Here is a 24,751-nt window from a genome sequence, read left to right on the forward strand (position 1 = left end):
TAGCTTCGAGAAACCGAGAAAGCCTGACCTACGTCATCTTATCCCGACAATTAGCCCGCTAACTCAGTAAGCCAGGTACGAGAAACAGGGCCCAGAAAAACACGGACATAAATCGAACAGAAATCGAACAGAAATCATCATACTCCATATTGAACCTACTATAACAATTGTATTTAACTCATTCTTACCACCGTTTGTTCTTATTAACGACAGACATACATATGTACAATGAAAAGAGAACCCGTGGTTGTCTCTTCACTCGAAACTGTCACATGACTTGTTGTTCATCGAGATATTTCTGTTCATGCTCAACTTCAACTCAGTTCCCATGAAGAGCTAAAATCAAGTTTTATGTTTGTTTTTCTATAGTAAGACTCCATTTACCATAAAACCTGTTGTTTGTTCCTTCATTATGAGGCATAACTGACTGTTTTGAGTCCAATCGTGTCGCTTCCTGCAGCAGTTATCCGTGTGCTGTGTTGTCTCCTCTGACAACACAGCACAGCTGTTGTGTTCTACTGCAGATTAAAGTGGAAAAGCTCAGAGCTGACAGAGGATAGAGCGACATTAATATTAATCCATAAGAGCAAATCTCATTCCAATACACGGAGCAGTGGTGGCTGACACACAAATCAAACCTAACTGTTGGTATTGTTGTTAGTTTGAATGTTATGATATGATTTTCTGGATAAATTCTGTCACAAAGTTCATCGAGACCAACTGAGTGGATGGTTTTTATGGAGCCAGATGGGTTGAAGCAGTCGAGGTGGGGGTGGAGGGGACTTATGCTCCATGGGACTGACTGACATCGGCCATATGGTGGCTGCTTAGTGACCCCGGTGGCTCTGGCTGTCCTCAGGCTCACCCATGTTAGCATCACCCATGTTGGCATCACCCATGTTAGCATCATCCATGTTTTCATCAACCAAGTTAGCATCACCCATGTTAGCATAACCCATGTTAGCATCACCCAAGTTAGCATCACCCATGTTAGCATCACCAAAGTTAGCGTCACCCATGTTAGCATCACACATGTTAGTATAACCCATGTTAGCATCACCCATGTTAGCATCACCCATGTTAGCATCACCCATGTTAGCATCACCAAAGTTAGCGTCACCCATGTTAGCATCACCCAAGTTAGCATCACCCATGTTAGCATCACCCATGTTAGCATAACCCATGTTAGCATCACCCATTTTAGCATCACCCAAGTTAGCATCACCGATGTTAGCATCACCATGTCATGTTATAACCAGCATAACGAGGCTAAGCCGGTTAATGAGCCGCTGCTGAGGCACAAGCCTCCAGTGTGTGATGGAATGTGTGTGTCGTTGTCACACTGTTGGTTTAGATGTTATGAGACCACTGCCATCGAAAGTACCGGTTCAGTTCACCCAAAGGTGCTGAATGGGGTTGGGTCGGAGCCCTGTGCTGAGGGGAGAACCCTGTTGTCTAAACAAGCATTAAGATGTCTCGTGTTTGGGTCTCTGTGGACTCTGTGCCCGTCACTCTGAACCCGGCAGCGCTTCTCAGAATGTGTGTAGCGATATGCCACATTGTAGCGATGCTCCACATTGTAACGATGCGTCACATTGTAATGATCCTCCACATTGTAACGACGCTCCATATTGTAACGATCCTCCACATTGTAGCGATGCTCCACATTGTAACGATGCTCCACATTGTAACGATGCCGGACATTGTAACGGCGCGTCACATTGTAACGACGCGTCACATTGTAACGATGCTCCACATTGTAACAATCCTCCATATTGTAACAACGCGCCACATTGTAGCCACATTGTAGCCACATTGTAACGACGCGCCACATTGTAACGATGCTCCACATTGTAGCGACACTCTACATTGTAACGACATGCCACATTGTAACAACGTGCCACATTGTAACGAAGTTCCACATTGTAGCCAGATTGTAACGATCCTCCACATTATAACGACGTGCCACATTGTAACGATCCTCCACAACGCGAGCAGGGAACCATGTTGTTCACCTCAAAACCGCCAGAGCTGAAACCTGTTTTTTCCCCCTGGTCCGAAAACTAAAAATATATAAACCTTTGTACCACCAAACTGTTGATTTCAAGTTGAAACTAAACCAGGAATGTGGGTGCGTTTCCACGAATGGATATCAGATGCAAACAACTAAAATCTCAGGGGATAGCCAACAGTTTTTGGGGGGGATTATTGCAGAAAACTATCTGTTTCAAACAAATGTTTTTGATACTTTAATGTTTTTGTTCAGGGAGATAATCTTCAAATAATCACAATGATTTCTGAAGAGTGAACACAATCAGCAGAGGTATAGAAGCTAACGTTAGGAGCTAAAAAGCGGTGCGTTCACTGACTGGTTTCGTGTCGGAGAACTAAACGTTCAAATGTCTTAACACAACTTATTTCAGAGTTACAAGATAAAACACACAGACTTGCAGACGAGAAAACAGGAAGTGCACTTCCTGGTTGGCGGACTCTCTCTCTCTCTCTCCCTATCTTCCTATCTATCTCTCTCTCTCTCTCTCCCTATCTCCTCTCTCTCTCTCTCTCTCTCTCTCTCCCTGCATCAATGAGTCACACGTTGTGATGAGGTGGAGCGGGTTCCCTCGGCCCTTTTGTCTGCGTCTCTCTAAACTAAGTAACGGGTTGACACTGGCCGCCGCTGGCCTTTGTCCCCCAAAACAAACCGGTGCTCCGTCACCGGCCCAGCAGCTGCCGGCTGCTGACACGAGCTTTTGTGCCCACGGAGCCCTCGGCCTCCGGGGGCCACTGGGGACCACCGGCATCCCTCGTCATTGTCCGAATAAGACGCACACGGGGCAGATGTTTGTCTTTCCAACGCACTGTTCTCCTCCTCCTCTTCCTCCTCCTCCTCCTCACACCTGGCACAGCCGTCCTCGTGTGTGTCACCGTTTCTGTTTTTGTGTTTCTGAAGTTTGTTGTTGGGCACAGGAAAAGCAAGTGAGAACATTTTAATTGTTTCTGGACTTTCAGGCAGCTGCGTGAAAGAAAGAAGAGACGATAAAAGCATCGGCACAAAGGACGTGAACAACGAGGAACGGGAAGAAAAAAACACTCAAGAAGTTGATTGTGATGAATCTTTATCATCGGTATAATCGTGGATATCATCACATGACTGGCATGAAAAAGCAGCTTCCATCGTAGTCCAAAAATAAAAAAGATTCTATTTTTATTTATTTATTCATGCAGACCTTGTGATTTAGGATTACCTCAATCAAGCTTGATTGTTTGCTTTGCACGTAATTTTTTTTTTTATAATATATTAATATTTGCGTCCGGCAAAAGTGCATATTTTGATGATTATCGGCATAATATTGTGAATTGCAATCATTTTGCCCGCGATAATCGACTCATAAATCGCCCCGTACCTTTTTTTTCTCCTTTCGGTCTATGCTTGTACGGATAATCCAGAATGTAATAAATTATGAACTGCATGGTGGCGACAATGCTCATTAATGAAGGATTTAGCAGCAGAAATTAATTAAATGAACTTGATTCTCGCTGCTGGTTCTTTTGAGACGTGAAGGCAACAGCTCTCAGCAGCTGCCGAGCACCGCGGGTCTGAATCCCACCGTTACCGTCACAGAGACATATTGAGACATTGACATATACTCGCTCTCCGTGCGCTGGACGGCTTTATTTGAAATGGAAGGAGGTGGCAGATGGAGGTGTTCCCCCCCACTGGGTCGGCCCTGTTGGTCCGGTCAAATAACGTGAACGTGCACCTGTAATTCGCTCCAGACCGGACTAACGCTAATGGACTGCTTGTTGGCTCTGATTGTCGTTGTTGTTGTTGTTATGTGATATTTCGAGTTTTACAGCCTAAATATGAACTTTTGTGCCCCGATGAAAGTCTTTGGAGTTGCACATCGCAAGGAAATACTTCAAAAGAGACGATTCTACGTAAACGCACCAAGTGTACGATTGATGCTTGAACAAGTACTTCTATTTTTTACCAATATTTTTAAAGCACAAAAAAACATACTTTATGATCATTTCAAATTGTCTTTCAAAAGTGGAATTTCATACATATTTTTTTGTGAATGAAAAGGAAATCCTGCACCGATTTACTCTTTCTGAGCCAAAGCTGCTCTACTTTCTGCTTCTCAAAATGCATAATAATCATCACACTCGCATGTTTACACTCTCAGACTAACTGACGATAAGAAAACAAGATATATTTTAAAGAAGAGGGGGGAAAAGGCGATAATGTTGTGGGACATTTTAGACTGAATAATAATAATTATATTAATTGTACACATAATCAAAACATGAATCGATAATGAAAAATGATTTAGCTGCAGCTTTCCCAAAGGAGTTCCTGTTGTTGTGTGTCCTTGAGTGAACCTTGGAGGAGGAGGAGGACATGGGTGGGATGGTGGAGGGGTGGAGGGTTGTGCTTGCTAGCAGACGAGCCATCGCCATGGACTAGCCTCCTCTCAGCAGCCCGTAAGTACGTTTTGCCCTCATTGCGACCCGGCCGTGGCATGAGACAGAGGAGGCAGGCGGGGGGAAAGGGGAGCAGATTGGGTGTTTTGTTGTAATAAGGAGGAGGAGGAGACAGAGAGAGCAGGAGTGGCGGGGGATGGGCTGGGCTTTTATCGGTGTAGGCGTGTAGACAGGCGGACGCATGCATAGCCGTTCAGAGCAAATTCAATTGAGACCGCCGGCTCCGGTCGTCTTGTGCGTGTCAGAATTTAGGCAGCAGCTTGAACGGCAGGTGTTTGTGTGTGTGGTTGTGGTTGTGTATGTGTCTATGCAATGAGCCAACCTTGACCTCCCACCTGCACACACACACACATACATACATACATACATATATTTATATATGTGTGTGTGTATATATATATATATATATATATATATATATATATATATATATATATATATATATATATAATATGTACTCACACACACACACACACACGTTGGGTCTCAGAGGTGGTTTTGGTAGAGCGCTCCCCACCGACTGCAGTCACATGACAGTGCCGTGTCTCCCTCTCTGCATTGTGCTAGTTTGTCAAATAATGTAGGTCACTGACCTGAGAGTTGAACTGGAATGCAGTCTCTCCCACTAGATGCCACCCGGCCCTCTCGGCTGGATGTAGGTCAGCCCATCATGATGTGAGAAAGACAGCAGCACTTCTCAGACTCCAAGGCTCGCCGCGTTGCGGCCTTGGAGCCCGCGTCGTGGAGCCCAGCGTAGTGCTAACAAGGGGCCGGGTGTGAGTCTTGCTATGGACGCCATGTCTGAACTGTGCAGTGAGGCCGGTCTTCACGCTGCACCTGAAGGTGTCACCGCTCTGATCAGTTTCCACGCTTCAAACCCCATCACATTTGAACATAGGAAAGATTTCGGGAAAGTGTTTCGGAGATGGAGAGAAAATGTTGCTAACAGTTTAGCTTGGCTTTCCGCTAACCTTCCGCTAGCCGTTACTGCTTCTGCAGCGCAACAGGCTAAACTATTAGAGAGAGACGAAGGTTAACAATATAAATATTATAAAAATAGATAAATATACTAAACAACAAACAGATAACAGTACTTTAGAACAAATATATATATATATATATATATATATATATATATATATATATATATATAATGAAATAGAAGTGGCAAATGTGTTTTAATAAGAAAAGAAAAGATGTGCAAGGGTGTTGAGGGAAATTGTCCTGTGAATGTGAGAGATAGTCAGTGTGTGGATCTTCAAATGCTACAATGGCAATTAAACTCAGAGAAAGAGCCTCTTTTTTCTCCTCTGAGGAGCAGGAGATGATCATGAACGCATATGAGGAAGTCAAGTCCACAACCATGGCAAAGTATAATGCTGCATTCACAGCAAACGCGTTGCGAATATTTGCAAAGTTTTTTCTGTGAATGCAGCTAATATCGCTCCTTCATCAATGAGGAAGGGAGCTGCTTTTTTTGTCCGGTGGGAGTGGCCAGCTTATCCAGTGAATTTCTGTAAGCCTGCGCAGGTTGAGGGATTTGGATGTGTTGCTATGGGGATTTTTCCAAACTTGCTTCGTGGAACCGAAAAGCCTGACCTACGTCATCTTATCCTGAAAATTATCCAGCTAACTCAGTAAGCCAGCTACGAGGAATAGGGCCCTGGTCTTTATATTACTGAGGATGTGAGAGTCAGAGTCAGTGGGGATCCTGCTCTTTCTTGATGAATCCGACTGCAGCTTGGAAGAACCTGTTCTTGTGGTGTGAGGTCTTGGTCCTGATGGACCGCAGCCTCCTGCCAGAGGAGAGGGACTCCAACAGTTTGTGTCAGAGTCCTGGAAGGGAACAAGTCCTGGAAGGGAACAAGTCCTGCAGGCAGATTGCAGCCGGTCACCCTCTCGGCAGAGTGGATGATGCGCTGCAGCCTGCCCTTGTCCTCGGCAGTGGCTGCAGCGTACCAGACGCCGGCGGAGGAGCAGAGGATGGACCCAGCGACACCTTCCTTCCTGTCACGTGACGTTTGTCCTTCTCTCCGCAGGGTGAGGAAGCTGAAGGAGACGCTGGTGACGGTGCAGCAGCTCGATAAGAACATGAGTAACCTGCGGACATGGCTGTCTCGCATCGAGGCGGAGCTGGCCAAGCCGGTGGTCTACAGCGTCTGCCACGGCGATGAGATCCAGAGGAAGCTGGCCGAGCAGCAGGTGGGCGGAGACGAGGTGGTTCTTGTTTCATGGAGAACAGCGTCGTTTTAAAACCAGTCAAATGTCGAGCACAGTGGTTTTCACACGGCGGTACATTGGATAAAAAAAAGAAAGAAAGAAAAAGTAAAAATTTGCATCCATTCAAAAACCCTTTAAAAATAGTTATTTAATAAATATTCAATACAATATAAGTGTAAGCTCATAAACTGAAAGGTTCATGGTTTTTTATTTGCCATTTGTGCATAGACCAACAGTCCAGACACATTGGAATTCTTGTGCAGGGCTCTCTAAGGGTCAACAGTTTAGGAAATAAAAACACACTATAATAAGAAAGAAAAAAATAAATTATAAAAACAATTACATTACATTTCCTTTAGCTGACGCTTTTATCCAAAGTGACTTACAACAAGTGCATTCAACCATGAGTACAAACTCAACACAACAAGAATCAAGAAAGTACAACTTCTTCAATAAAGTTAAACTACAAAGCGCAACGGCGTAAAAAGCTTTCAGGTCCAGAATGGAGACTCCACTCTGCGGGGCAAGAAGCAGCTCTCTCATTGGCTCATGATGCACGCCTGCTCTTAAAACCTTTATGTGACACCCACCCTGCCGCGGTCCGCAGCACGAGGACTCTGCGAAAGGAGAGGAGAGTAATGCTCGCTGCAAAGTAAAAAATCCCAGGACATATTTGTGAAGGGTGGCGGCCGTCAAGCTGGGCCGAGAGACGGTAAATGCACTCGAGAGCTCGGCCTCAGCCGGCGGCCCAAAGAAAGCTTTCATAAAAAGCTGCCGGCGCTGTCAAAAATCTACAGGTTCCAGGAGAGTTTGGATGTTTCTTCTTCTACTTTTATGCTAGATTTTGTGTCAAGATGCATGGATTTCACAAAATGTTAAAGTAAGGAGTACGCAGACCTGCTAATTGTTTCCTCTCCTCCCAAAAAAACTGAAATATTGTGTTTTAAAATGTGGAGAGTGACGGAAGAAAAAATATACACCCGACTCTTTGGCGGCCAGTCTGAATTTGGACCGGGATGCATCTGAGTTTATGAATGAGGAAATAAATGGTTCATGACAGACAGGTAGAGACGTATGACAGACAGGCAGAAACCAGGAAAAAAGAAATTGGTAAAAGTGATGAAGAAAATGCAGCACAGCTGCGGTGAAAGCCCCAAAAAGGAGCCTGTTCCCCAGAAAAGAGAATGCAGCTCTCTCTCTCTCTCTCTTTCTCTCTCTCTCTTTTTCTCTCCCCCCTCCCCATTAGCGGATGACAGACGGCTGAAATGACTTCCTGTGTGGAGGGGCTCTTTACGCTTTCATCATGGCAACCCGGAGAGTGGTAACTGAACAAACGAGAGCTGACAAAAGTGCTGTCAGGCTGCGCACACACACACACACGCATACACACGCACACACACACACACACAGACCAAAATACACAGTCAGTTCTTGAAGGCTTCTAAAATAACTTTTACAATTTTGTCGCCAATTTTAGTCCCTTTTTATATTTTGATTAATTAATCTGCGGTGTCATAATAACAACAATGTGGCATAAAAGAATAAAAGCTTTATTACAGTAATAATACTTCACAGCGTATGAATCTTAAGCGTTAGCAGGTTGTCTCTAAAACAAGTGACGTATTTAAATATCACCGGTGCAACAATGTATAAAAAAAACAACAAATGTTGCGCTGTTCACCACCATCCATACTTTATATTTCTTAAAAAGTGCTCTCCATTGAGTCCAAGAATTGGTGACTATGACTGCCGATGCAGAGATATAAAGAGAATATAATGTAAGAAAAACTAAAATAATATTAGTAAAATCAATAATAACATCAGCAGCAACAACACAGATATAAATAGATGAATATTATAGCGACCCTGGGTCAGGAAAGCTACGAAACATAGATGGCTTATAGGGTGTTTATTCAGGGAACATAGAACAGGCTACTGTTGGCCGTAGCCTACGCCAAAACAACAGCAAAACCCCGTGAAAGCCTCTCAACCAGCTTCACGTCTGCTCCGGGTCATAGACTCTGCTCCGAACGGGTCGTAACACAACACCACACCACACAACAACATCCTCGCTCTCCAATCACAGACACGCTTCACAGCTACCAGCTCATGAGACGTTCACTTGCATCCTGAACATAACATTTATAACACAACATTTCCCTCAGTCCGTTACACTACCTTCCCCCCACAAAGTCCCTCGCCCCCGAGGGGACAAACAAAGTCTCTCAGGTGGCCAGGGGGCCTGCGGTTCCTCCGAGGCTGCCGTCGGCGCTGGGGAGAAGGAAAAGGGGTTGAGGGGACGCTGGGACCAAGGGCAGAGAAAGGGAAGGGAGGGGCGGGGCCAGGGACACCAAGACCAGTCTGTGAAGGGGCGGGCGAAAGGCTGGGCCCATTGGGAAGGGTTTGGGGGTAGTCTGGGCTGAGTCCAGGGTTCCCCGTGCCCCGGGGTGAATGTGCCCCAGTAGGGGGCCAGCCTGTCTCTGTGCAGAGCGACTTTCCTTCCTCGTGGTGGCAGCTGGACCCTGTACACCACCTCTCCAAGTCTCTCCAGGACTCGGCAAGGCCCCACCCACTCACTATCGAGCGTTGGGCACCTGCCCTTCTTCCTCTGAGGGCTATACACCCAGACCAGCTCTCCGACTTCAAAATGTCGTCCTCTGACGTGCACATCGTAGTTCCTCTTTTGCCTTACGCGCGCACTGCGCATCTGGCAAACTTGTGGGCCGACTCCAAGCGGTCCTGGAGTTTCCGAGCATAGTCGAGCCCCGGTGGGACCCGCAGGGGCGTCAGGAGGTTTCCCCATCATCATCTCCCCTGGCGTCCGGATTTCTCTGCCGAGCATGAGAAGGGCAGGAGAGCAGGAAGTGGAGTCCTGCACAGCAGACCTGTAAGCCATCAGCACAAGAGGCACGTGGTCGTCCCAGTCGCGTTGATGTTTAGCTGCCACTATGGCCAGATGTTGTGCCAGCATGCAGTTGAATCTCTCGACCAGCCCATCGCTCTGTGGATGGAGGGGTGTAGTGCGGGTCTTGTGGGATCCCAGTTTGTCAAACATGGCGGCGAAGACACAGGACTCAAAGTCTCTGCCCTGATCTGTGTGGATGACTTCAGGGGCCCCAAATCTGCTGAACATTCCCCCCACCAGAGCATCCACAATTGTCTCCGCCTCCTGGTTCGGCATGCAGTAAGCTTCGGGCCACTTAGTAAAATAGTCCATGGCAGTGAGGATGTAACGGTTGCCCCTCTCTGAGTGAGGAAACGGTCCAAGAACATCAATCCCCACCCTCTCCATGGGACACCCAGCCGGAAACTGCTGGAGCTGGGCATGAGATCTGTCTGCAAGGCTTTTCTTCGCTGTGCCGCGGTCGCAGCGGCGGCAGTAGTACTCCACATCCCGCCTATGTTGGCCCCAGTAGAACCCCTGGCGGAGGCGACGGAGGGTCTTCGTAACGCCAAAGTGACCAGATCCCGGAGCTCCATGCATTGCCCGGAGCACTGTCTCTCTCAGAGCCCTGGGCACCACCACTTGCCACTGTGTCTCTCCAGTCACCGGCTCTTTCCACCCCCTCTGCAGTACACCATCACGCAGTCGCAGGGCTTGAAAAATTGACCAGAGACCCTTTGTGGCTCGAGAACACATGGTAACCTCTCCCCAAGGTGGTCGCTGTTGGGATCCCACCCAAGCGAGCACTGGCCTTATGTCGACATCCTCTTCCTGTTTGCACCCCCACTATGCTGCGTCCACAGCTGTCAGTCTGCTGCGTCACCAGGCTGACCCTGCCACCGTGCCGAGGGCCTCGTCGATGCGTGGAAGGGGGTAGGAGTCCTTTTTTTTCACTTTGTTGAGGGGCCTGAAGTCCACACAGAAATGCCACGCCTCCTTCTGCTTTTTGGGGACCAGGACGATCGCCAAGGCCCAGGGGCTGGTGGAAGGCTCGATGATTCCCGCTCGCTGCATCTCTTGCAGGGCTTTGTCTGCCGCAGCCTGCCTGGCCAGTGGGAGGCATCGAGGTCTCATCCTAATCGGCCGTGCATCTCCTGTTTCGATGTAATGCTGGATGAGATCTGTGCGGCCCACATTGAAAAACAGTCCTTGAACTCAAGAAGCAGCTGCTACAAGAGATCTTGTTCGCTAGGAGTCAGACCACCACAGTTTGTCTGCCAGACCTCCCTCACTGCCAAGACTCTTTCACGGTCGTCAGGTGGAGAGGCGTTTGTCACCTGTGTGTGTGGACTTGCAGCTGGCCGGACAGAGGCTGGGGGTGGGTGCAACTCAGCAGCTGGCAGTGTGGGTAGCTCATTTGAAGGGATGCAGCTAGGGGTTGTCTCAGCCGTCAGTGTGGCAACCGTGTGGGTCGCAACACGGCCAGGCCGGGGTGGCTGGCGCCACATCTGGATGACATGGCCATCTCTTTGTGCTGATGACACAGTCCAAAGCCCCGAGAATATCCAGTCCCAGTATACAGTCCTCCAGGTTAGCAACCCACACCGGGCAGCGGATAGCCTTTTTCCCCAGCCCCAGAGTCACTATTGCTTCCCCAACCATGGGAGTTCGCTCCCCGGTGACTATTTTCACTATAGTGGGAAAAATATCAGTTCCATTTGTCACCACATCGGGCCTCACCAGGGTTGCTGACGAACCTGTGTCTACCAGTGCAGAGCAGCATGTCCCTCCAATGGTGAGCGGTGCATACCAACAGTCTCCTATCCAGGTTCGATTCAGCACCACTAGTTGCTCTAGCTGACCATCAAAATCCTCCAGTGGTCTGGTTGTCCCTATTTGGCCGGACGGTTGCGTAGCTTCGTTAATTAGAGGGGGCTGGGACAGGGTGCCAGGGGTCCGCATCGTCCTGATTATGCGGTCCCCGGCTCGTTTCCCTTGTTCGCGGTGGAATGGGGGCAGTGTCGGACCAGGTGGCCAGGCTGGCCACACCCCCAGCAGACTCTTGGTCGTGGCGTCTTGCCTCTCATCTCTCAAAGTGGCAGCCCTCACCAGCTGAGTTAGCTCTCCCACCCAGGCAGGCTGCGCCAACTCCCTTTCCGTCTCACAAGCAGGGCTCCCCTTTGGTGCTTTTTCAACCACTTTACCCATGGCGCCAGCACACAACATCTCTCTCTCCGTTGCTGACTCCAAAGCCTCCTGGAGCGACCCAGGGTGAGCGAGTAGTGTCTGGATGCGCAGGTCAGCTGGCAGCAGGGCCTGGAGGAAATGGTCCCTAGCTAGCTCGCTTTGGATGGACGGGGGTATGTGGGCGTAGGTGCGGTGAACAAGCCCCTCAATGTCATTAGCGAGCTCCCTCAGCGGCTCCTCTGGCCGTCGCTGTCTGCTGCATAGCTCAGAGCGGAGCAGGCTAGTGGCAGAGCATTGTCCAAATCGTCGCTTTAGAGCCCCAATTAGTGCATCATAATCACTCCTATCATCGGGACTCAGCAGCAGCAGGCTTGATAAAGCGTCACCCGTGAGGCACATTGCTAACTGGAGAGCTTTTACTTTAGTGGACCATCTACTGGCATGGGCTAATAGTTCAAATTGTGCATGTTAAGCTTCCCAGTTGGATTTACCATCATATCTGGGGGTCTTTATTGTGGACGGAATAGCTTCTCTGCGTGTCTCAGTGTGCTCAGTCATGTCCCTTTCTGCGGCCGCAGTTATTCCTCTACGGCCGCCATTTCCCTCACCGAGTGGCCAAAGCCAGCCTCTGCAGCCATCCTCGCGGTCATTTCTTTTACCCGCTCTTGGTGCTCCGTCGTCTGCCAGGCCCCGGCTGCGCCGTCCCATTCTCGTTCGTCACTTTCTCCTTCCCGTTTAATCTTGAGACGGCTCCCCGACGTCATGTTTCTCAACGTTGACGAGCGTTAGCCACTTAGCTTCTCTGCTGCTAACTCGCGTGGCGATGTTGATGATAGTGAAAGTTTTACTTCTGACACCAAATGTAGCGACCCTGGGTCAGGAAAGCTACGAGACGTAGATGGCTTATAGGGTGTTTATTCAGGGAACATAGAACAGGCTACTGTGGGCCGTAGCCTACGCCAAAACAACAGCAAAACTCCGGGTCATAGACTCTGCTCCGAACGGGTCGTAACACAACCCCACACAACAACATCCTCGCTCTCCAATCACAGACACGCTTCACAGCTACCAGCTCATGAGACGTTCACTTACATCCTGAACATAAGATTTTTAACACAACATTTCCCTCAGTCCGTTACAATATAATGATAATGCATTAGAGAGCGATTGGTTTAAAGGGAGAACAGATCTTTCTAGACTCAGGGTGAATACAGGGGAAAGCAGTGTGTTTCTTTTGGACATACCTTGAAAGTAAACAGAGCCTGTTGTAGCTTTTGAAGTGCGCTGCTACGTCCTCGACTCGACGGGGATACAATGCTGGACTTCTGTCCTTCCACCTTCCACTCAGGAAGAACTAGACGGCAGACCCTAACCCCTAATCCTATGTATTGTTTGAGTTGTGTTTAGAGGTATTACATATTATTGTAGCCCTGCTTTTTATGTTTAATTTGATATCTAACATGTATTTTTTTTATTTATATACCATGTTATTTGTCTAGATTTGTACCTTGTGACCTGATATAAACGGAACCCCATATTAGGGTACCCTAGGGCTCAGAGTTTAAATAACTACTTGAGACGCAGCACTTATGGGGCTTTGCAGGTTTGTGTGGGCCGTACTTCTGTGAGAACATTTAAAATCTAAAGGAACCAAAATAGTGGGATGGACATGAGATCCTCCTGCAGAGATGCAGGTGATGAAACACGCTTGTTCTCCTTGTAGACATCATCTGTGCACATCATGTGTGGTTTATCCAGGCAGCTTTTTGAAAGCTTAAACTGAGAGCCCTTACTTTCTTCCAAAGCATACTGTTGTATGGATGAGTTAAATACCTGCCCGGTAACTGAGTTTCAAACTGTTCGGTTCGGACCGTTTGCAGGACCTGCAGCGGGACATTGAGCAGCACACGGACAGCGTGGCGTCGGTGCTGACGCTCTGCGATGTCCTGCTCTGCGACGCCGACGCCTGTGGCAGCAGCGACGGCGAGAACGACTCCATCCAGCAGACGACGCGCAGCCTGGACCGGCGCTGGAGGAACATCTGCGCAATGTCCATGGAGAGGAGGATGAGGTGAGCGGGCGCAGAAACCCCCCTTTGAAATCTGTATCCCGTCTGGTTTGGGTTGTTATTTCACGTTTCGTAAAGAATAATTAGAGTAGAGAGTGCATGTTATGATTTAATGATTTGCTTCCAGGATTGAGGAGACCTGGCGTCTCTGGTGTAAGTTCCTGGACGACTTCTCTCGCTTTGAAGACTGGCTGAAGGCGGCTGAGCTCATCGCGGCGCAGCCGGACTCCGCCGACGTCCTCTACACCGGCGCCAAGGAGGAGCTCAAGAAGTTTGAGGTCAGGAGACACATTCTTTCTTTCATTCTTTTTCAGTTTTTTTTCTCTTTTAGCAGAATATCGGAAAGGAAGGCCGACCAATCAGTTCATCATTAACGTTCCCATCAAGCACCTTTTGTCTCTGGTGACATAGTTAAAAGTGTTTTGCACGTAAATGCAGTCACTTTTAAATAAAGATTCTAGAAGAATAAAGATATTTTCATTGTCATATGCACAGATAACGGACAGTTACTCCGTGCAATGAAAAATGTATTTTGTTCGGTCCTCCTTCCACACAGAATTACAATCAACTTAAGGTAAACATTAGAAACACAAAAATATGAGAACAGTATTGCACAATCAGTTTGCACTGTGTAAAGTGCACTATGCATTGTAACAATAAGAGTGCACTTGTTTTTGTTAGTTTGCACTGATCTAAAACAATAAAAGGTCATAACAAAGGCATGTGATGGACTCTCTCAATGGAAATTAAAAGTATGATAATATGCAAAAAATGAATTTGAATGTATATGAAGTATAAAAGGGGTATCTTGCCTTCATCGGGGAGGTTTCTAACAACCCCCTAGCTTTGAATTTTCAATTACATATCCATCTACTTCAGCACCACGGACGGATTTATCCATACAGATTCTGTAACTTCCAGAGCTTCTAAGCTGCAGACTGACACACCGTATACGAGCACATTGTACTGTCACTTTCACGAAGTGCAGCACAAACTTTAAAAACCCGTCTTTGGCTTCCCAGCATCGTGACTCGTGTTTCCTCTCCGCTCTCCCGCCAGGCGTTCCAGCGGCAGGTCCACGAGCGCCTGACTCAGCTGGAGCTCGTCAACAAACAGTACCGTCGCCTGGCCCGAGAGAACCGGACTGACGCCGCCAGCAAGCTCAAGGTCCTGGTGCGCGAGGGGAACCGGAGGTGGGACGGCCTGCAGAGGAGGGTGGCGTCTGTGCTCCGCAGACTCAAGGTGAGACGGGGTCAACGCATTTGAACTTCAATACCCAGAAACCCCAGTGTACCAGCAACACTGACAGCGCCATGAACACGAGTGAGATGACGATCAGAAGGCAGAGTAGCGGCTCCCTGCTCTCCGCTCGGCTTTAAGCCGCCGGGATTGAGGTCATTCAGACGTTGACGAGACGCCACGCTTGCAAGAAGTCGGATGTTTGTCGCTTAGCAGATGGAGGATGCTTATGAGGATGCTTATGAGGATGCTTATGAGGATGCTTATGAGGACGCTTATGAGGATGCTTATGAGGATGCTTATGAGGATGCTTATGAGGACGCTTATGAGGACGCTTATGAGGACGCTTATGTTGCTTTATTGAAGTGAATGAGATCAAAGATCGCTGCTGTTTGACCTCTGCGGGCTTTAAGCGATATTTATATTTACGTCACAGGAATGTGCAGCAGACCAGAGTCAACACACACGCAGCCACTGTGGTCAATAGAGGAGGGCTCATATGTCCTGGTGCTGAGATAATATTCATTTCATTCATACAACACTTTTATACTGTTAAATATTATATACATAATAATAGTATATACATTAATAATATGTTATTTATTTAATAATTTTAATAAATAATAAATGCATCATATTTATTTATTTAAAACTATAAATAAATAATACATAAATATATAAATTATATAAATAAATAACACATCAATATATATATAAATTATATAAATAAATAATATTGTGTTTATTTATTTAGTATTATATAAATACATTATAATATTGTATAAATAAATAATATTGTATTTATATATATATAAATACGTAAATAAATCATTTATTATTTATTCAATAATATAAATACATAATAAATAATGTATAGAATACTTAAATACTATTAGATTTTATACCAATATTGTTCCTTAGATTCATTTTTATTTGTAACCCCTGATATCACAAATCACAAATTTGCCTCAGAAGGCTTTATAGCAAATTGCCTTTTCCTTGGATCCTTGCATTGGATAATGAAAATATTATTTTATTGTTTTTATTGTCTATGTGTATTGTTATGCACCTTTCACCGTTGTTAAATTGCAATGTACTCAACCAATAAATTATTCTGATGAGGAAAAACTCCCGAAATAAACTCTTAACGCCGGAAAGAAAGGATGAGCCCTCCCCTTGGAACAACATAATAATGATAATAATTATAATAATTATAATACTTTAATTATATATAGCGCTTTTCTGAATACTCAAATATGCTTTACAAGGACAGAGACAAACAGAACAACTAAAATAAAAAAATAACATAATAAAAATGATAATAAAATGACAACAAATCCACCCATATGACAGACATGATTGACATGAAGATAACTTTACTGTTTCCCTGCCAGCTAAACTAAACCCTGACGCCTCTCTGCAGCACTTCACCTCCCAGAGGGAGGACTTTGAGGGGACGCGTGAGGGGATCCTGGTCTGGCTGACGGAGATGGACCTCCAGCTCACCAACGTGGAGCACTTCTCCGAGAGCGACGTGGAGGACAAGATGAGGCAGCTCAACGTGAGTCTGCTGCCACGAGCACACGGCGGTCGGCCAGCAATACATCCCATAATATAAATAAACCAGAGTCTCCCCCTCTCCACCCTGCAGGGCTTCCAGCAGGAGATCACCCTGAACACCAACAAGATCGACGCCCTGATCGTGTTCGGGGAGAACCTGATCCAGAAGAGCGCCCCCCTGGACGCCGTGCTGATCGAGGACGAGCTGGAGGAGCTACACTCGTACTGCCAGGAGGTGTTCGGCCGCGTGGCTCGCTTCCACCAGCGGCTCGTCCACCGGAGGCCGGTCAGTACGATGATCGTGTTGCTTCTTTTTAATGCAGGGATAGTAGTAGTAATAGTAGTAGTATTAATCATATTAATAGTATTAGTATTAGTAATAGTATTAGTAATATTACTATTCATGTGAATAGTATTAGTCACAGTAATAGTAATAGTAGTAGTAATAGTAATAATATTAGTAATAGTAATAGCAGTAGTATAAGTATTAGTAATAGTATAATAGTAATAGTATCAGCAGTAGTATTAGTAATAGTATTAGTATTATTATTAGTTATAGTAGGAGTAGTAGTAGTAATATTATCAGAAGTAGTAATAGTAGTAGTAATAGTCTTAGTAATAGTAATATTAGTATTAGTAGTAGTAATAGTAGTAGTGATAGTAATATTATTAGTATTAGTAATAGTAGTAGTAGTAGTAGTAGTAGTAATAGTATTAGTATTAGTAATAGTATTAACAGTAGTAATAGTATTTGTATTAGTAATATTATTAGTAGTAGTGATAGTCATATAATTAGCAGTAGTATTAGTAATAGGAGTAATATTAGGAATAGTATTAATAGTAGTAATAGTAGTAATATTAGTAATAGTAGTAGTAGTAGTAATAGTAGTAGTACTAATATGGTTTCAGTGATGATGATGACTTCAAGACCTCCTCAAGTCCTCAGCACATGTTTCAAGCTATTTATTAAAAACTTCCTTGGCTTTCAACATGACACAAAGATAATGATGATTAGAAGAATGATAAGAAGAAGATGAAGCATGATAATGATAAAGAATAAGAATGATTTATATTATTGTAATATTAGAAGTGTGTGAAACTCAAAATGCTTAAAAGATAAAAGTACAATGAATAAACCTAAACAAAGACATGTATAATTCTACTCTAATAGAATACTAATGAAGACTACATAGAATACAGAAATAATGATAGAAAATATATATTGCTTCGCTCATCTTAATACTAAATTAAATTAGGCTAAACCTAAATGTTTTATTCAGTTTAACAAGTAGCTTGTCCCAAAATAATAATAAATAAAAATAATAATAAATAAAAATAATAATAATTGCGGTTCACAAAATAAACATTGCAAGTTCATTGAAATCAATCAATTGTAATTTATATTTAATTTGTTTTTTAATGTGTTGCCCTTTTTAAAGGTTATTGTGCGTGCGTGTGTGCGTGCGTGTCACTGGTTGTCATGGTGACAGCACCGGGGTGAGAAGCAGACTGGACTGTGATTTTCAACGAGTGAACCGGTCAATCTCTTGCTTTTTATCAAAAACCATGACTCCGAACACCAACAAAAAATGAATCATGAGAGAGATAAGACTCATGTGAACCCAGAAATGTCCTTTAAATGTTTGTGGGGTGTAGAAATGAGAGCGTAAGGGCAGTTCAGAAAGTGCTCCTGTTTGCTTCATGAGAGAAAATTGTGGTCCGATTTAACATGGAGTCCAATGGAGCAGTTGGCTGAACTTTCAGGCTTGCTGACAAAAAAGTTTGTAGGATTCCATGACGCTGTGTACCACAAGCACAATATTTCCTACGTTTTTATCCAACAATGATGTATGAAGACTGAGAATTGTGGGACTAAAGGCAAAATAAGGTTGTTTTTTTTACAAGTTTCTGTTGCTCCCTCTCACTCTGGCAGTTGGCTCTCCACAACATTCCGTGCCTTGCATTGTAAACTCTGAAAAAGTCAAAAATATTCCTAAACTTAAACAATGATTACATGAAAACTGTGCTAGCTATCAAACAATTCCCACTTAGGCAAATATACTTCATCCTTTTGTCAAGGTTTTAAATTTTAAATCATTTATCTACGTTAAAGTATGGCAAGCCACTATGGGCACATTTTTGTGCCCAACATTTTTTGAATGGGACAATTTCTCGCTTTTGGGGGAAACGGTTGGCCGAATCTCTTAGAAAAGTCATAGCACACGATTCCCGATGCAAGCCGCACGTTTTGATGTATTTTGACGCATGTGCTGGCAACGCACAGGAGGAGATACTCGCAAACATCTTGTGGGACTATGATTATTATTATGATTATTAAGCCCGCAGGACATGCAGTGTACTTGCCAGCAGCCTTGCTGGCATCGCCACACCGAATTATGGTATAATGTCCCTCTGAAAGGAATTTTTGACTTGTTATACAAATAAAAAAGTTGAAGTCTTTGACCTTATGCAACCTTTTGTGCCAGAGAGACTTTGGCTTGTTTACATTTAAGTTAAATGATTTTCTTCTTGTTCTTGAAGGTCCTGGAGGAGGAGAGGGAGCCATCGGACCTGGACGACTCAGCTGATCTTACCAACGGGACTTCCTCCTGGGAGACGGCGAGGAATGAGGAGGAGGAGGAAGAGGTTCCAGCTGTGAGTGGAGTCTCCGCCGGTCAGCAGGCTGCATGCCACCTCCTCGCGCCGCCCCTGGAGCGGTCAGGAAGAGAGACCCCCATCAGCGTGGACTCCATCCCGCTGGAGTGGGACCACACCGTGGACGTGGGGGGGTCGTCGTCACATGAGGAAGATGAGGACGAGGCCACCTTCTTCAGCGCCCTGTCAGGTGACCGCTCATTTGTATTGTGTATTGTGTATTTGTATTTTTTTATGTGTATTATGTACAACATTACCTGCTGAAAGGTTTTATTTTAATTTTAATAATCAGGCACAGATTCCGTGAAACAATGACATTCAAACCCTTTTATTCCGTTGTAACAATTGTTTACCAAGATCATAACTTTATGATGTTTGAATGAGTTGCATGTATTTGACGGATGCATGTGGTTTGAGTAAATCACAAGTCTGTGTGACGAGTTTCATGGTTCTATTTATCACTCCGTTCTCTCTTTTTCTGTGGTTAATGTTTTTATATATATTTTTGTTTTGGCCCCGTCTCCATTTCTTCTCTTCCCTATTATTCTACCCTTTTCGTTTTCCTTCCCTCTCTCTCTCCTCAGTGAAGTCCGTGACCGGCCCGCCCAGCTGGCATCAGCCCGGCTCCCCGGAGCGGAAACGAGTTCCCCGAGAAATCCTCCGAGGCCTCAGCGGCTCGTCTCCCACCGGCAGTACCGCCTTCCACCAGCAGGGCTACGTAAGGACTGACAGACACCGAGGGCTTCGAGAGCCCATCGTCTCAAGAAATCTAACTGTGTGTGTGTGTGTGTGTGTGTGCGTTCAGGCTAAGCTGATGTCGGAATGCAGCGGCAGCATCGACAGCGTGAAGAGGGTGAAGCTGATCCTGAACGACGAGGAGGATCTGGAGGACCCGGGTCTGACCAGCAGTACTGCGGACAAGCAGACCAGCACAGGTACCGGTGGTGCAGGAAAACAACGTTTTCTTTCTGGGTAAAATGTTTGTGTTTTAAACAACTCTGGCAGACAATGTAAGGATTCATAATATTTCACAACTACTTTTTGGATTTAGTGATTTAATAATTAAAAAAAAATGTAATTCCTGTCATGTTTTATTTGATTGACGGTCCAAAGAACTAACAAACCAAACTACATAAAACAGATGAAAAATGCATAGCCACACATTTGTGCAGCTGCCAACAGCAAATAGTAAATACAAAAAATATATTATATTATATATTAACTTAATCAGTTGGCAAAATTATTATTACATTTTTTGTCAACTTGTTGTGTCAGCACTATTTAAAAGAAACCTGTGTTTGTCGTATGTTTCATTACAGTTTTCAGACAAATGCCTCATCAGTTAAGTGGTAATAATTTATTTGGATCATTTACACAATAAGTTGAAGAAAACACTTTAAACACCATTTAAAGCTTTGATAATCTTCCTTTTTTTAAATTACATTTGTTGAAATTCTCTTGACATCCAGACAGAAATCAATAAATGAAAAGCTCCGTTACCCGTGAAATAACTTGGTTTGTAAAAAGTCGTCCTGCTCGTACGTTTAGAGACACAACTAAAGTAACAGCGTGACTCTGCAGGTGTGATCGAGCGCTGGGAGCTGCTGCAGGTGCAGAAGTTCAGCGGCGAGGACGAGGAGCCGGACCTGGAGCAGTGGCAGAAGCTGAACTCTGACCTCGGCAACATCACTTCCTGGTTGGGCCGGGTGCTGCCGGAGCTGCAGAGGCTGCAGAGCATCGCGCCGGCCACCAGCACCCGAGACATCGAGGCCAACATCGGGGAACTAAAAGTAAGAAACGCTGACAGATCACCGCGCGGAGAAGAAGAAACGCCTTAAACCTTAAAATCTTAAACCACATCTCTCTCTCTCTCTCTCTCTCTCTCTTCCCCTCTCTCTTTCCTTTTCTCTCTCTCTCTCTCTCTCTCTCTCTCTCTCTCTCTCTCTCTCTCTCTCTCTCTCTCTCTCTCTCTCTCTCTCTCTCTCCCTCCAGGAGATGCAGAAGACCTTCAACAGCTACAAGTGTCTGATGATCTCCGTCAACCTGAGCAGCCGCCACTTCCTGCGGGGCGACAGCGCCGAGCTGCGGGATGCCCTCGGCTCAGCCAATCACAGCTGGACGCTGGCCTGCGGCGGCCTGGAGAGCTGGGAGGGGAGGCTGCAGGCCGCTCTGATGCAGTGTCAGGTGGGACAACCAGTGACGAGGTCATGAGGAGGATGGAGTTCAGACATGTGGACGTTTAAATGACTCCTTCTTCCTCCTCTTCTTCTTCTTCTTCTTCTTCTTCTTCTTCTTCTTCTTCTTATTTTTCTTCTCCTTCATCCTCTTTTTCTTCCTCTTCTTCTTCTTCTTCTTCTTCTTCTTCAGGAGTTCCATGAGACGCTGCATTCTCTGCTGCTGTGGCTCTCTCAGGCTGAGAACAAACTCTCCGTGGTGAACGTCGGTGAGCAGTCGACATCTCACTCCATCATGCAGCAGCGAGACGGGCTGACGGTGAGTCAGCATGTCAAAAAAAATATTTTAGCAGGAAGTTCATTTTCTTCAAAACTTAGTTGTGTTTGATTGTGCATCCCACTACATAGCAGCTTTTATGTATTTCCAAAAGTAACAACAAGGCACCTTCACTCAATACAAAGTCAATGGAGAGAGATTGGTTGTTGTCCTCTCCAGTTGTGGGCGGGGCTTAATTGCTTGTAAATATACACATTTGGACACAATTAATTCGACAATGATCATTTCATGGAATCAGGTTAGGAAAATAAAATCTTCTCAGATTGTCACCCAGCATTGTCTCACTTTCTACAAACAAACAAAAAACTTTCGTTGAGCATAAAGTTTCACCTCAAACAAATGAAGTTAGTGGTGGAGCTATTTACTGACCACATCTATATTTTTGTCAGCACTTTAAAGACAGTATTTTTCCATCTGCCCACTCCAGATGTAAATAGTAAATAGAGTTAAAACTATAATCTCACACCCTGTTGACCGCTGTGCTCTCTGTCGCTCCTGCCTGCAGGCGCTGCAGGAGGAGCTGCGTGGCCGCCAGCGGGAGGTGTCCTCGCTGCAGGAGATCTCCTCTCAGCTCCTCCTGGAGGCCACGGGGGAGGACCGCCTGGAGGCCAAGGAGAAGGTGCACGTCATCAGCAACAAGCTCCAGCTGCTGCTGCGCCAGGTGTCCGTCGAGCTGAGTGAGCTGCGGGGGAGAACGGTAGGCCGCCTGGCTCTTCACGAGGCCTCATTTATTTTGTATTTATTTGTGGCAATATGATATTTGGTTTATTGTTATGAAGTGATATCTTACTTGCCTGGAAGCTTTCCAACAAAACCCTTTTTATTTATTTTTTAAAACCTGTGACCTCTGACCTCTGGGTCTAATCTGATGGTTTGTCGTCTGTGTCTCAGGAAACCAGCTCAACCAGCTCAGAGATGGACAGCATTGGACTGGGAACACTGGGCTCTCCTCTGCTGCTGCACACGGTACACCTGAATGTTTACTCTGGTTAAAGTCAAGCCACTTTAAAACATTCATTTCAACTTTTAAACATTCACTTCAACTTTTAGTTGAAGTTTAAAACATCTTTTGTCTGTGTGGAGCTGTAGGAATGTGGAAAAAGAGCCAATGCAACATAAATGCAGCAGCAATATTAATCCAAAAACATCATATTATTATAGTAAAACACAGGTAGGGAATGTTTTAATGTCAAATAAGTATTTCATACTTTAAGTACTTCTTAGATAGTAAATGTTCTGTTTTCTGTTGTGTGTTTTGAAGGTGAACTAGTGAGTAACTTGTGTTGTGTGTTTGTCGCTACAGGAGACTGCAGGTCTGCAGGCGGCTTCTGTTGAACAACCAGCGACTAAAAGGTGTTTTTTACAAGATAGAACTTATTCATGCATGATTCTTTTTTCTTTTTTTTAACTAAAAGGTTCAGTTCCTCCAAATTAAATAAAAACAACTGAGGAGATCAGAAATAATTACATTTCAACAGACGAGTCTTTGTAGAACTGTTTTTTTACTCTCGATTATTACAGTTTTCATAGCAACGATTTCTTTGATGTAAAGCAGTGGGGTCACTTTTTAAATTATGTTTACATTTTGGGGATTAGGAAGAACTAAAGAAAAAAAAAGTGTTTGTGAAACTACTGCTCCAAAGTAAAGAATAATAATGATAATAAAGAGCATTCCCCTCAACCCTCTGTTTCCTCCGCCCTCTTCAGGGAGGAGAGGCGGGCTGCTCCCCCCCGGCGGCCCTTCTTCCAGCGGGTCCTTCGCGCCGCCATCCCCCTCCACCTGCTCTTCCTCCTGCTGCTGGTCCTTGTCTGCCTCGTGCCGCTGAGCGACGACAACCACAGCTGCACGCTGGCCAACAACTTTGCCCGCTCCTTCTACCCCATGCTGCGCTACACTAACGGGCCCCCGCCCACATGATGCCCCGCCCACATGATGCTGCGCTACCCCCCCCCCCCCCCCCCCCCCACACACACACACACACACACACACACACACATGAAGAAAAATCCAAGATGGAGCCCTGAACATGTACAAAGACACGTCTCCCTTTCACACAAAAAGAAGCCCCGCCCATCATGAGAGCTGCCACAGGTTCGGTCTGTCCCAGAAAATAAAATAAAAAAATTGAAACCTAAATAGCGTTAATGTGCCGGTACAAAGAAACAAAAAAAGAAGCCCCGGCCATCTTTTGTTTTTAAAATTTAATTTAATTTGTATTTAAAACTATATATTTCTTTGTTGTGGAGTTCCACAGTTATGAAGAAAACCAAAGAAGAAGCCATATCACTGGTTCTTTCATCCACCAAAACAAATTCATGACCCTATTTTAATACCCATGGGATATTTTCATGTTTGTACTAAACTGGAGGAAAAAGGGACAGTTTTATGAACCAAAGCACACAAGCCAGTTTCTACCACTGCAGCCGTTTTCAGAGAAGAAGACACTTATGGATCGCACATTTTGTACAGAAACGTTTTGAGTGATAATTAAGAAGTGACAATTCCTCTGCAACATGCCTTTCTGTAGCCACATGTACTTATTGGTGTTATTCATGCTTATATATGTATATACGGGCAAAATACTGAGAGTGTTACTGAAATCTATATTTAACGGCGCAATAATTTACATGCCAGTGGATTCAAAAAGAGATATTTTCCTATGATTATGTTCCTTTATTGGAGTAATCGTAAGGTTTTTTGTAAAAGAAGTCCTCTTGTTAACTTCTAAAGTTAGTAGCTAACCCTCAGTGCAAAATCTCACATTGCAGTTATATCAAAATAAATCATTTAAATTAAGTTTTAAAAGGTGTTTATTTATTTTTTGGGACATCCAGCAGGTTAAAATAATGTAAAATACGGCTTCTTCTTTAAAACTCTTTTCAGAACATGAATATAAGTGATTCCTTTGTAGTCGTGTCAATACAACACATTTAAAGATATT

At 45.0% G+C, this 24,751-nt stretch overlaps 1 protein-coding gene across 1 annotated transcript in view; it reads left to right on the top strand.

The window, feature by feature from the left end:
- LOC306733571 (nesprin-2-like) overlaps nucleotides 1–23,727 on the top strand; it is a gene marked incomplete at its 3' end in the record, with an annotated part of 37,730 nt that extends 14,003 nt beyond the window's left edge. Inside the window, exons 7-22 of the mRNA XM_079214840.1 lie at nucleotides 6,525–6,687; nucleotides 13,657–13,847; nucleotides 13,972–14,122; nucleotides 14,904–15,086; nucleotides 16,507–16,644; nucleotides 16,735–16,929; nucleotides 19,185–19,488; nucleotides 19,883–20,016; nucleotides 20,104–20,233; nucleotides 20,880–21,088; nucleotides 21,291–21,482; nucleotides 21,666–21,791; nucleotides 22,315–22,506; nucleotides 22,701–22,775; nucleotides 23,113–23,162; nucleotides 23,517–23,727. Of these exons, the coding sequence (XP_079070966.1) occupies nucleotides 6,525–6,687; nucleotides 13,657–13,847; nucleotides 13,972–14,122; nucleotides 14,904–15,086; nucleotides 16,507–16,644; nucleotides 16,735–16,929; nucleotides 19,185–19,488; nucleotides 19,883–20,016; nucleotides 20,104–20,233; nucleotides 20,880–21,088; nucleotides 21,291–21,482; nucleotides 21,666–21,791; nucleotides 22,315–22,506; nucleotides 22,701–22,775; nucleotides 23,113–23,162; nucleotides 23,517–23,727 (2,644 nt within the window). The remainder of the gene's footprint in view (nucleotides 1–6,524; nucleotides 6,688–13,656; nucleotides 13,848–13,971; nucleotides 14,123–14,903; nucleotides 15,087–16,506; nucleotides 16,645–16,734; nucleotides 16,930–19,184; nucleotides 19,489–19,882; nucleotides 20,017–20,103; nucleotides 20,234–20,879; nucleotides 21,089–21,290; nucleotides 21,483–21,665; nucleotides 21,792–22,314; nucleotides 22,507–22,700; nucleotides 22,776–23,112; nucleotides 23,163–23,516) is intronic.
- Between the last annotated feature and the right edge of the window lie 1,024 nt (nucleotides 23,728–24,751).

The sequence above is a fragment of the Taurulus bubalis genome (assembly GCF_910589615.1).
Source record: "Taurulus bubalis genome assembly, chromosome: 1".
NCBI lineage: Eukaryota > Metazoa > Chordata > Actinopteri > Perciformes > Cottidae > Taurulus > Taurulus bubalis.